This window comes from Hirundo rustica, chromosome 8 (assembly GCF_015227805.2).
Source record: "Hirundo rustica isolate bHirRus1 chromosome 8, bHirRus1.pri.v3, whole genome shotgun sequence".
Taxonomy (NCBI): Eukaryota; Metazoa; Chordata; class Aves; order Passeriformes; family Hirundinidae; genus Hirundo; species Hirundo rustica.
Genome location: NC_053457.1, coordinates 20,394,263 through 20,406,902, shown reverse-complemented (window position 1 = coordinate 20,406,902; position 12,640 = coordinate 20,394,263). Strand labels below are relative to the sequence as shown.

Genomic DNA, 12,640 nt, shown 5'->3' with positions numbered 1-12,640 from the left:
GTGTCGTGGTTTGACCTCAAGGGAACCTCTGGGTGTAGCTCAGCACTCAAACTTCTATGTCCACACCTACAACATCCAACCCCAGAACAGAGATGAGGTAAATTTATGAGATGGATAAACTAAGGAAGGATTAAGAAAGAGCAGCTGTTCCAAAAAGTTAGTCAGGTCCAATCCTTAAAGTATTTGGAAAGCACTGTAATGTTTTGAATACAGATTTCAGATACATACAGATTTTATATTGGCATACTTACTTTCATGTCAAGTGCAACTTATTTTTTCTTTGCTTTTATGAGAAGTAGTATAATAAATGGAAGTTGTGTTGTGTAACTCTCCTGACACCTCTGGCACGAACTAGCAGTGTAGTGGACAGGATGAGGTCTCTGGACTCAGAGACTCGAGGCTGGGTACTCTCTGTGGCTGATGCTGCCGTGTTTTGGTTGTTATTTCTGGGCTAAGCACTTTCCATTACAGGGACACCTCAGCTCAGGGGCAGGAGCAAGAAGGGGAGATATCTGCCTTAGGGAAAAAATATTCTTCCTCTCCTTTCTGCTATTTAATATTGTATTTTATGAGATATTTCTCTGTGCAACCATCGAGGCATATTCTCTCAGTCTGTCATGAAAAATAAACTATTTGCCTATGAAAATCATCAGCTTCAATGGACTCCAAATCCACTGCAGGAATTCTGAATTCTTCTCTAAGGCAATTCCCCCAGCCTTCTAGAGCCAGTTCTACCCAAGTATTTTGGGTTTTACCTGTGAAAATAAAGCCTTTTGAAGTGTTTCTGCACTTGAGCTCTCCACTTTTCAGATGAAGACAGATTTCAGATCCATCCTTCAAACCCCACTGTTAAACGACCATTAACAGTTAGCTAGATGGTTATTGTAAGCTTCTGTATTTGACTGTTAAACAGCAACTGCATGTGTGTGTCTGCTCCATATAGAAAAAACCTATCCAGGGATTGATTTTATGATGCCAAAATGATAAAGTTTGCTAAAAAATGTAGACTGAATGTGTAAGCTCTGGAAAACATTAACAAAAATAACTAAGTAACACTCCCTATTCATACCTAATTCCCACTGACATCAAATTTAGCTGTGTGTACTTTGGACTCACTGGAACTGTTACTGTGAAAAACCTTGCTGCACAAGTCCTCTTTGAAACATATAACATTTGTGTTCTGATTGCTCTGTTAAAAAAAAAAAAAAAAAAAAAAGAGGAAAAAAAAGTTTTGTCATCACTGTAGTTTAGGCAGATTCTCCATTGTCTGGTGTCTTGTTATAGTCATTTATATCAACACAGAGTGGGTGTACAGTAGCCAGCAGTCTGTGTTAGCAGCATTTTAGATTCAGTTTGCACTTACGTAAAAGATTGTGCAAGATGTGAGAGGCAATCTAGCCCCTGGGAATTATATATGGTTTTGGGCGTAATCTTTATGTGTGTAGCCAACACATAAAAATATAGAGAAGTTTTAACATGTTACCGTTGCCATCACCCCAAATAAATATAATTAAACAAGCAGCTTTCAGTCGCACTTATAGGCAGGATCCAGAATGGCTCATGTTTTTGGTGGCAGGTATATAGGAAATATGAGTCTATAAGGAAAAATATATTGTTTTGTTTTTCATAACATTGTTCACTGCATTCTCATAACGGTCAGATAAGAATGTTTTCAGACCAAGGAAGGGTTAGAAAAGTGCATTTCAAAAAACATTACAATCTATGTAGTTTAATAAGATGCCTCTTTGCAATTCAGAAGAAAGCTCTGGTGAATTATGTCACATTTCAGCTGAATTAAACTGGTTTAGAGATACTGTATCACGTTAATCACTAGGACAGCCCAGTCCAGAAAAAAAGTGGTATTAAACTGTGTTTATAATGTGGGGCCATGTGTTCCTTCCTTTTACCACAGAGCTATAAATGTTGCATACTCCACTTTGCAAGTCAAGGAATCCCAGAAGAGATATTAATGATATTGGGGGCTACAGGAAATGGAAGCACCTTAACAATGTGTTCCCCAGAGGGTCTGGCATGTGCTGCCTTGGAAATCCTTGACAAGACTCAAAAGCACCATTAAAACTTTTCTGTAGCTTGCTTTTTTTTTTTTTTTTTTTTTTTTTTTTCGTCAGAGCTGGTGCCTAGGGCATAGGTGAAAAGTGCCCTGGCTGGTGGCAGCACATCTCTCATATCCACAAATATTCATTTAACATTAATGAATTGCTTAAACATTCCTGACCTCTCTGTGTCTCTCTGCAGAGATTTGGGATCTTTATTTTGCCTGACTCTAAACCACAACTCCAAGTAAAAGAGCAAAGGAGGAGCTGAAGGGACAATCCCTGGCCGACTTTTTGGCCGTTGCTTTAATCTGTTGAAGTTTTCCCTGTGATGGGGCTCTGCAGGTTTTCAGGGCAAGGCAAGGATATCTAAATGGGGAAAAAAAATCTGCTTTTCTCTTACCCAGTGCTCAGAAACGGCTGAACACATTTTGCTGAAACCTTAAACTTGCTCAGCATGATGGAGATTCCCTCAGAACAGAATTTTTTTCACTTGGATGATTTAAATTTGCCAAAATCATAGTGAGGTAGAACGAAAACTGATAAGTTCCTGCTAGCTCTGCCTAGACTAATAGTTTACATGTTGACCACCCCTTTTTAGACCAAGATTTGTCTTGTTCTGCTGTATCTAATGAATTCCTTTAAGACTGACTTGCCTTAATGTAATAGACTTGCCTTAACTGCAACAAACAGTTGTAACTCATTTATTAAATCACGATGGTGAAGAGGAGGAAGTTGTAAGAAGTGAATATCTAACAGATGAGCTATCTGGAAGAAGGCAGCACCTACTGACATCACCCTGCAACATGCAGTGCCTCTGTCTGGAGCAGTCTGGCTTCCACGATGCTAGGAAAATCAGAGAGGTGAACTCCCTCCTATTTCCTCCTTGGAAGGTGTTCAAGACTGTGGCCTCACCTCTCCTGGAAGAGTCTTGAAATATTTTCAGCACTGGGAAGGGGTGGAATGGCTGTGGGCTGGATCCTTTTGGAAAGTGCCCTGTAAAGTGAGGGAATGACGCTGCTGGTAACCTGCTCCAGCTGTTAAAAAGATGGAGTTTTGCTGATTTGCTCGCTAATTCTGTACAGCCAGGCGCAGTTATTGCAGCTAGGAATGATCCATCTCTGGTGAATCTCTGCCAAAGTCGCAGAGGGTGAGATCGTGGGTGAAAATCCCAGCTTGGAGAGCAGAAACCGTCTAGGTACAACAATCCGTGAGGCAAAGGGAAGTGTTCTGTGATTCCAGACACTCACCTATAAATCGCTGACCGGTTTATGTATTGCCCGATATAATCACCTCAGGGATCAGGAATATTCTGTTTATCGGGGCGTTTATCACAGATAATCATGGGTGCGGTGGAAATACCGCCTGGCGTGTGTCGCTGCATTTGGAAGCTTTCATTTCCTGATTTTCTGACACTGTTGGGGGGGATTGTGGGTTTGATTTTTTTTGAATTATTCTTGTTTTATTTTAACGCACGGGCCCGAGGACAGGCCAGCGCAGCTCAGCGCCCTCCGCCTCACCCGCCCGCGCCCGCGGTGCCGCCGCCCAGGTGTTTCGCGTTACCGTAAGAGCCGCTCACCAGCACGGTGACAATAAACGCGAAATTAAAGCGGGGCTGCGGCCCCGCCCCGGGGCTGGGGCGGAGGGGGATCCGACCACCCGCAGCCGGGCCCCGGAGCGGCTGCCGGAGCTGCCGACTCCCCGCAGCCCCGGGACGGCCGGCGGGAGGCTCCAGAGCCCCAGCGGAGCCCGTGCGTGCCGCTTCCTCCGGCAAAGGCTTCCCCCGCGGCCGCTCCAGGCACCTGCGGAGCGCCGGCCTCGGGGAAAGCCGCCCGGGGCTCCCCGCGGGACTAGGGGCTGGAAGGGGAGGGAAATCGGCTCGGGGCAGCCGGTGAGCGAGGCTGGGCCAGGCTCGCAGCACGGCGCCGGCTGCACCGTCCTGCGAGGACAGCGCGGCAACATCGCTCCTGCGCCGGCCGGGACCCCGCTGCTTGCCCCGGGGAGCCCGTGCGAGCCCTGCCCGCCGGCCCCCGAGCCGCGGGGACGCGCGAAGCAGCGCACCGGCCCCGGCTTCCTCCGGCCCGAGCCGCGCCCCGGCGGCAGCGGCGGAGCGCGGGTCCCGCCCGGCACCGCCGTCGGGGCTGGCAGCGGGGCCGCCTGCTGAGAGGGGGGGGCCTTGGGGTTTATTATTTTTTTTTTCTTCTTCCTTGAGCTCAGAAGTCCTCGAAGGCGGGTGATTTCACGGAAAGTGAAGGGGAAGACAGGGCCCCGAAGTTATTACACGAAATAATGAGTTCTCCAGCCGATCCCTTCGGGCTGAGACCGTGCCAGTGCGAGGATGCACGCATCCCGCCCCGCCGCCCTCCAGAAATCCCCAGATTAGCAGGAAAACTTGGTGGTGTTTCAAGTGCATACCAAGAAAATTAATATGAAAGCATTCTTTTTTTTTTTTTTTTTAATCGGGAAAGGCGTATATTTTCTCTCCCTCCCAAGGCTTCTCTATATTCCCCCCCTACTCCCCCCACCCCGCTCAGGGTTTTCCAGATAAACTGGAGAGCTTTCCAGAGGGAAACTGGGGAAGAAATAATGGAAATACTCAAGCACTGTCTTGGTTGCCCTGATCTACAACACCTTACTTTAAATGCCCGTTAGACTGTAAAATCCGGTCAAAAGTGTATTCATTGCAACAATAGTGGTAATAATGTATTTTGTCCGAAGTTGCATTATCTCCCTCACGACGGAAACTACAAACAAAATGTATGTTCCAAGCGAAAAGGAAAAGGTTTTATTTAATCCAGAAAATAATTAAAATCTCATGTATTTTTATTGGTTTTAGTATCCAGCAGAGTGAAAATATTGAAACTCCGAGACCCCTTGCATTAAAAAGTCACAACTGTTCTATTTTATTAGTTCTGACTGTGTGAAAAAAATTATAAGGACAACATTGAAAAAATCCGGGTTTTAGAGCCCCGAATGGCCATAAAAACAATAAAATCAACTATAAAACCTGCACTAGTGATATTAAAAAATTATGTAGTTCAATAAATGTGACATTTCATGAATGCGGATTTAATAGTCTCCAACCCGTGGAAATAGGAAGGCTGAGGTCTAACAATTGAATTTGAAAGGGGCGGTTCTGTGGAACTGCAAAATTAAGTGCTTCATTTTTCTTGTTAGGGATTATGCAGTGGTAGTGGAATGTAATAAGTGTGTCATTAAAACTTCCTTTTAACAAGGCCTATTGCTTGTATAAAAGTCAGAAAGGAATAATCTCTTCCTCTATTTATTTGTTTTCCAATAATAGAGCAAAACATTTTTTCCCCCCCTTTTCGCATAACCTTCTTCTCAAGATTTTGAATCGACAGCTTGTAAAGTATTGTGGGGGCCCTCCATTCTGCTGCCTCATATCATGCACGTCGTTATTCCAGAGGGCAACGGGTCATCGGTTTACTGTACATTTATTAAGTAAATCAAGCTGCAAATCCAACACTTCCAGATGAAAACATTAACTAAACCCCTTGGAAAGAGCAATGCCTGGGAGACTGAACACAGAGAAAAAATAATCAAAACTGTCAGCTCGCTTTACGTGTACCTGATATTTACAAGACACAAGACCACACTTTAAAGGTGAGTTTTGGCATTTGTTAACAACGTAAAGAAAAAGAAAACCCAACCTCTCTGTATTATTAAAATATATTTTTTTTGTTGTTTTTCATTTCACCAACACCCTTTCGTCTTGCTCTGAGCCTCTTAGTTATTAAGATCTTCGTGGGTTTGAACTGAAGACCTTTTTTCTTTTTTTTTTTTAATTAAGGTTAAAAAAAAAAAAAAAAAAAAAAAAAAAAAAAAGGCGCGGACATATAGCAGCACCTGCTATTCCTTAACAGCTTTCCGTGCTCGCTGTCAGCACGGGGGCGTGTGAGGGAGACGGGGCACGGCGGGGTCCGCGGACACGCAGGGTGCACCTGCCGCCTCCGCTCGCACGGAGAGGGAGAGGCTGCGCCAGCGAGGCCCCGGGTGCTCGAGGGGCGCGGGCAGAGGGGGGGGTCGCTGCCCCTTCCTCACACCTCCCAGTACCCCTCGCCCAAGTCCGGCCGACAGCGGTGCTGCCGAGGGGCGGCCCCGCGGAGCGCAGTCGGCGGCGCGGATGGAGCGCGCGTTTCCCGCTGGGGGCCGCGAGCAGGGAGAATCACCCGGCGGGATCTTGAAAACGTAACCGACGGAGCCCAGGTGGCGCTGCTCGGGCCGTCGCGCCGCTTTCCCCGCCCGGGCTGTCGGGCACCGGGTCCCCAGCCCCGCGCGGCCCCCGGCCGCCCCATCGCCCCCCAGACCGCCGCCCGGTGCCGGCCGTCGGTGCCAGGCGGGAGCGAGCAGCGCGGCGCGACTTCCTGCTCCGCCGCGCCGCGCTCGGGGCCCTGTCCCGGGCACGGGCGGGAGCCCGTGCGGCCCCGCCGCCCACGCGCTCCCTCCGCTCGTTCCCGGTCCGCGCAGTCAGGCGGAGCGCCCGCGTGGACTGTTCCAAACGAGAGGTCCCCGGGCCGGGCGGAGGGCGCCCGTCCGCTTCTCGCCCCCTCCCTCGGCCGGCGCCAGGGCCACGCCGCAGGGGTCAGCCCGAGAAGCGGGTGACGCCGCGCCGGGCGCGGGCGGAGGAGCGGGAACCGCCGCGGGAGGCTCCGGGCCCCCCGCGCCGTCGGGGCCCGGCGGGCGGCAGATCGCGCCCCGCTGCCGCGGGCTCTCCGCGCCGGTCGATTGGCGCCGCGGGGCGCTCGCTCGGGGAGGCGGGGGGAGCGTTTGCCGGCGGGGGGTGGTTTCCCCCTTCCCTGGCCGGGCTCATTGGCCAGACGGCGCCGTGGCAGGAAGGGGACAGAGACCACGCGGGCTCCGCCCAGCGCCAATAGAAACCTATCGAAGGGTAACCCGAGCCCAGAGAAACCCGCGGCGGCGGTGCCAGCACCCAGCCGCCGCGGTCGGGGCCGGCTTTCGGCAGGGGCGGCCGGGGGCGCGGGGGTGCGCGGGCGGCGACCGCGCCATGCAGTACCAGCCGCCGGGCGCGGCGCCGGCGGCCCTGGGCGTCGGCGTCCCGCTGTACGCGCCCACGCCGCTGCTCCAGCCCGCGCACCCCACGCCCTTCTACATCGAGGACATCCTGGGCCGCGGCCCCGCCGCCGCCCCGGCCCCCCACTCCCTGCCCGCCCCGCCGCCGCCGACGCTGCCGTCGCCCAACTCCTCCTTCACCAGCCTGGTGTCCCCGTACCGGACCCCCATCTACGAGCCGACCCCCGTCCACCCGGCCTTCTCCCACCACCTCGCCGCTACCTACGGCACCGGCGCCTACGCCGGGCCCCTCTACTCCTTCCCCCGCGCCGTCGGCGACTACGCGCACGCCCTGATCCGGCAGGACCCCCTGGGTAAGCCACGTCCTTCCCCTCCGCTCTCCGCGGCGGCCGCCCAGCTCTCGTTCCGTCCCCGTCCCGCCGTCGGGGCAGTGGTAAATGGGAAGTGCCCGAAAGCTGTCCCCTTTCCTACCCGCCGCGCCGCTTCTCTGTGTTCCCCCGGTTCCCTCCGGCCCCCGTCTGATTTACAGTAAATTAAAGACGTGCCGCGCTCCGGGTCTGACAGCGAGACCACAGTGCGCGGCCGCGGTGACTCAGATTTGTTTTCCTTCAAACCGAGTGACTCTGAGAGTGTCCTTAGTAATGTCGCGTGTGGTTTTGGTGGGGAGTTTTAATTGTGCTTGGAGATCGCATGGCAGATCTCAGTCTTTCCTGAGTACGACTTGAAAAACACTCGGGAGGCCGGCTCCGCTCGCTGGGGCCCTCGAGGTCCCTCCGCGGGTCGGCTCGGGCCGCGGCGACTGCTTCGTGCCCTTGGCCGGGGGAAGCGACCCCTCTGCGGGGGCTGAGCCCCGTGCCCGGGCTGCAGCACTTGTTCTTAGCGATTGCAAAACTGGACCTGACTCACCACTTTTGTGCAGTGAAAGAGGCTGACCCTTTCCGTTCATACAGGAAACCTTGAGCTCTCGATAGGAGTAAATCTGGTTTCAGAAGCTGTTAAGTGTTTTCCTGGCCGCCTGAAGCAGGCTCTTCCCCGGGAGTCGTGCACATTGCTGATTACTTTATCGACATCCTCAATACAGACAAATTCAGGAAACACTCGACTTCTGATAGCCGGGATCCGTTTTTCTGATATTGTTCATTTCCTCTGTGTGGGATGTGACTTTATGACAGCTAAAATAACCAGTTGCTTCCTATTTTTTGAGTCTGTTTTGCACCAGAATTACTAAAGCCTGACGCAAGCAAAATCTCGAAAACAATGCAGCAAATTGCAAAGGGTGCAGGCAGAAAGACAAACAGCGTGACTCAGTAGCGCTGACCGGAGCTCCTGCCCCGGGCCGCGGCTCCGCAGCGGGGCTGGTTCCCCGGCGTGTCGCTGCCTGCACCCCCTCGCCCGGCCCGGGGCTGAGCCTGGCGGGCACCCGCGGCCTCTGGAGGGCAAACGCCCAGCCGAGGGTGGGGGACATGGGGGCCCTTCTTCCTAGAAGCCCCTAGTGCCCTCCTGTTGGCGCATCACCCCTGCCCAGCCCCGCGATGTCCCCGAAGGGATCGGAGCACAGGCTCAGAGAAAGGGAGACAGTTTCTTTAGGGCATCGCGGTGAAAGAGCAGAAGGAAGCAAAGGTCTTTTTTTTTTTTTTTTTTTTTTTTTTTTTTTTTTTTTTTTTTTTTTTTTGCCTCTTTCTGTGCGAGATAGACCAACAGGAAACACATTGACGGAAATGTTGCCAAAGCCTGTAGAGTGACTTTAACTGGTCTCTCTGTTTGGCGGAGGGGAAAAAATCAGAGAGGGGAAAGATCAGAGTAGGAACTGGGAGAAATAAAATCAGTCGAAGGAAATTAGCGAGCCCTGGACCCGGCGCTATACCAGGCCTGGTCACGGCGGGGCCGGGGCTCCCCAGTCACGCGTGTCCGCGGCTGGCCCGTGACCCTCCTGCGCCTCTCTTTGTAGGGAAGCCGCTGCTGTGGAGCCCCTTCATCCAGCGGCCGCTGCACAAGAGAAAGGGGGGCCAGGTCCGCTTCTCCAACGACCAGACCATCGAGTTGGAGAAGAAGTTCGAGACGCAGAAGTACCTCTCCCCACCGGAGAGGAAGCGCCTGGCCAAGATGCTGCAGCTCAGCGAGAGGCAGGTGAGGCTGTGCCCCCGCCCCGGGGGACCGCACCCCCTTCCCGGCCGCTCCAGTGCAGCTGCTCTCGGTGCATCGCTCCCGGGAATGTGGCCGGCTCCAGGTCGGCAGGGAAGGGGTGCTTGGCAGGTTCTTGCTTTTTGCTTGTGCCTTGGGTAGGGCTCTAGGCACTTACTGGCTCCGAGACTACCCCGCACCTTTTCTCGTTGTCGTTGCTCAGGTCAAAACCTGGTTTCAGAATCGCAGAGCCAAATGGCGGCGTCTAAAGCAGGTACGTAGATGTTTCTGTTTCTATAGAATTAAGTATTTTAATTGTCTTATCTTACGCCCGTGCTCGCCTATTCCAGGTTGTATGCAGAAGTCATCTGAAAGGCTGTTTAACCTCTTCACCTTGATTAAAAAGACAAATAGTCATGCTGGAATTCGTGAGGGCTCGTTCAGGCAGCACTAACGTTAAAAGCTTCTAATGCAGTTCCTATATCAATTATGCCCGTCTTTCACACACCACCTATTAAAACTCCACGCTAATTGTTTTGTAAACCCATATGTTGTTTAGCCAATTAACGCAGAGAAGATAAGTAATTGTCGGTAAATTACTTAGGCAGTTTTTTTGGAGAATGTTAACTGGTGTTTTAAAACGCCCTCTCTTAATAGACACAAGCTGATGTATTTTGCTAACATCAGGAGAAGGCAGGTACAAATACCTTGTTTGTTTTGAGGAGCCGCACGGAAAATTCAGTAACTTTTACTTTCCTTTCACGAGCAGTTAAGAGTGTTCCTTTCACGAGCAGTTAAGGGTGTACGAAGCTAAGAAGTAAAAGCAGTTTCCCTTCCCTTAGAAATCATGTTCAAGCAGATAATTATTTAGGAGGTTTTACGGCGCATAGGGATCGTGCCTGGCTTGGCAAAACTGAAGTCCCTTGGCTCAAATATTTTTGAAAAATTCCAACATTTTGGCCTGAGTCTGGCTTCAGTAACTGTGACATGGAGGCACATGTTTTACTGGCACATTAGCCTTTAATATAAAAGTTAAAAAACCCCAAAAACTAATCACAGTACCACGCTCAAGATGAATCTGTTCTGTGACTTTCACCTGAGTTTAACTCAATCTTCAGTTGATTTTTTAATGAAGTCCTATTATTTTGGCAAGAGGCTGGCTAGGGCCCAAGCCATGCCACAGTGTCCGGAGAGCCCGCTTGGGATCTCGGCCATTTTAGGTCATTTCCTCCTTTTCATTCAGTCACATCCATTTCTCCAAGCTCGCAAAGTTAAATCATGGGTACGTGTCTCTGCCTGCTTTTTCTTTAAGTAGCATTTCATGCCCCCTTAGGGGACTGGGCTCTCCAGAGAGGTGCCAGCACAGGGCTACTCTTGCCTTCACAAACAGGGTTTTGGTTTGGTTTTAGTGGTGAGTGTTTTAATGTTGAGTTTTAGCTTAATTAGTAATTTTTTTCCATTTGCTTTTGGGCCACTGATGGATTCAGCTTCCCTCCTCTTGCTGCCGGGTGTAATTAAAGAAAGATCAGGGCAGGAGGAAGCTGTGTGTCGGTGTTTGTAGACTCATAATAAACATTTGCTTTGCTAAAGACAAAAGTTCAGAGGTTCCTGGGCTCCAGCAGCTCCTGACTCTTTTGAAGTGGCTGCGATAACCATCGCCAAGGAGCCTTATTCACGGCAGCAGCCCCTGTGGCTGTGAGGGAGTGGGATCAGAGCCCTCGCCTGGCCCTGTCCCACCGGGGCAGGTTTATAGGCAGGAGGCCCAGGGAGGTAGCAGGACACCTGCCTTTTCCTGCACACACGGCCCAGCTGTTTTCCCACACAGCACAGCTGGAATTCCTGAGCCTCCTGTCTCTGTGGCCTGTGGTTCTGTACCAAGCAGGATTCTTTCATTGCAGGAGAACCCCCAGGCCACCAAAAAAGAAGAAGTAGAAGGTGCTGACAGTCACAGTGACCAAAGGCCGGAGAGCTGCCAGAGCCCCGAGCAGAAGGGTAAGGAGGTCTCTCTGGACGGCTCACAGTACACCCCCTCGCCAGCCTCACAGGAGGACCTGGAGTCAGATGTCTCTGATGACTCTGATCAAGAAGTGGACATTGAAGGCGATAAAGGCTATTACACTGCTGCCCACTAACAGTCCCATGCAGAGAGCGGACTTGCACTTTACCGGGGGCTGGTTTGAAAGAATATTGTGCTACAGGAGAAAACTTTCGCTGTTACGCTGAAAGAAAAAAGCGTCACCAAATAGACTAATTTTATAATGAGCAGAGAAAGAAAGAAAAGACGTATTTTCGGCAAACAGTTCAGTTTTGGCATCTCTAATTTGGTTAAAGGACCGTGGTTTGTATTTAATTATTTGTAAGATATGTTTGTACAATAATCAATGTTCTAACTGGAATATAATCCTGCACCCTGTCCTTGCTCATGGTGGTGGAGAGGGTCTGAATCAGCTGCTGTCGGTGATCAGACAAAACTCTAACTAGTGTGGAAGTGAGTATGGACTGCAGGAATAGGCCCTTTATATGTGTAAACAAACGTACTTTAAATAGATTAATTTAAACGCCCTTTGTAAGCAGAGAAACATGTTCTGTGAAATAGGGAGGGATTTGACCATCCCAAGAAGTGCCTTATGCTCACGCCCTTTTATGTGCCGTGGTGCTCTCTACTGAGAAATCCTTCCATTTGTCAGGTAGAGTTGTTGGACAGATTTCTTTTCCTTCTTGTGCAAGTTGAAATGTGCCTTCTCAGATTTTTGAGTGTTTTGCCTCACAGTTTGGAAAGTTCCACTTGCAGAAAAAAAAGATATTTTTCTCCTTTAAAATCTCTTGGACTTTTTTTTATGGATTTCATATTTGAGAAGAAAATACAGGGAGCAATAGGGCTCTGCTGCAGGATAGAAACAGGTATCAGCTGCAAGGGCGTGAGGCACAGAGCCGTGTGAAAATAATGCCTATCATACACGTATCTGCTTCTGTACATACTAGTTTTCTTTAAAAGTCTTGTGGTTTTTATACCTCACATTGTTCATATTTTGTACATATTTGTTCAGTGTTAAAAAAAACCAAAACCAAAACCTGGTATTTAATTTTTGATGGACATATCTGTGAAATAAACCTAAACTCTGCAACACTCGCCACTCTGGCTGTCCGGTTACTGGCAGGAGAAAACCCAAACCTCTCCTCTGCCAGGTGTGTTGTAAGCGGCTTTTCTCTCAGTACCGTGCCAGTCGCCAGCCCCCCGCAGCTTTCTGGGCACCCTCGGTTGCAGGAGTCTCCTGTGGGCTCTCTGCTATATTTTTTTGCTGTGTTTCGGTCTCCCACCCCACGCTTCGGTTTTGCCCGTGCCCACACGGAACTGGCTTTGTGGCAGGAGGGGGAAAAGCGGCTGGCAAGCCCAGGCTGGAAGCGTGGGT

At 50.6% G+C, this 12,640-nt stretch overlaps 1 protein-coding gene across 1 annotated transcript; it reads left to right on the top strand.

The window, feature by feature from the left end:
* The first annotated feature begins 6,986 nt into the window (after nucleotides 1–6,986).
* Nucleotides 6,987–12,353, top strand: HHEX (hematopoietically expressed homeobox). Its single transcript, XM_040070604.2, has 4 exons — nucleotides 6,987–7,462; nucleotides 9,058–9,236; nucleotides 9,454–9,504; nucleotides 11,129–12,353. Exons 1-4 carry the CDS (start codon nucleotides 7,084–7,086, stop codon nucleotides 11,360–11,362), a joined length of 843 nt encoding a protein of 280 aa, XP_039926538.1. The 5' UTR covers nucleotides 6,987–7,083; the 3' UTR covers nucleotides 11,363–12,353.
* Nucleotides 12,354–12,640: the final 287 nt, after the last annotated feature.

Excerpts from the sequence above, each read along its gene's own strand:
- HHEX (XM_040070604.2), top strand. The coding sequence starts at position 7,084 with ATGCAGTACCAGCCGCCGGGCGCGGCGCCGGCGGCCCTGGGCGTCGGC. Across the intron at positions 9,237-9,453 it reads TGCAGCTCAGCGAGAGGCAG|GTCAAAACCTGGTTTCAGAA; the intron begins GTGAGGCTGTGC and ends GTCGTTGCTCAG. Across the intron at positions 9,505-11,128 it reads AATGGCGGCGTCTAAAGCAG|GAGAACCCCCAGGCCACCAA; the intron begins GTACGTAGATGT and ends CTTTCATTGCAG.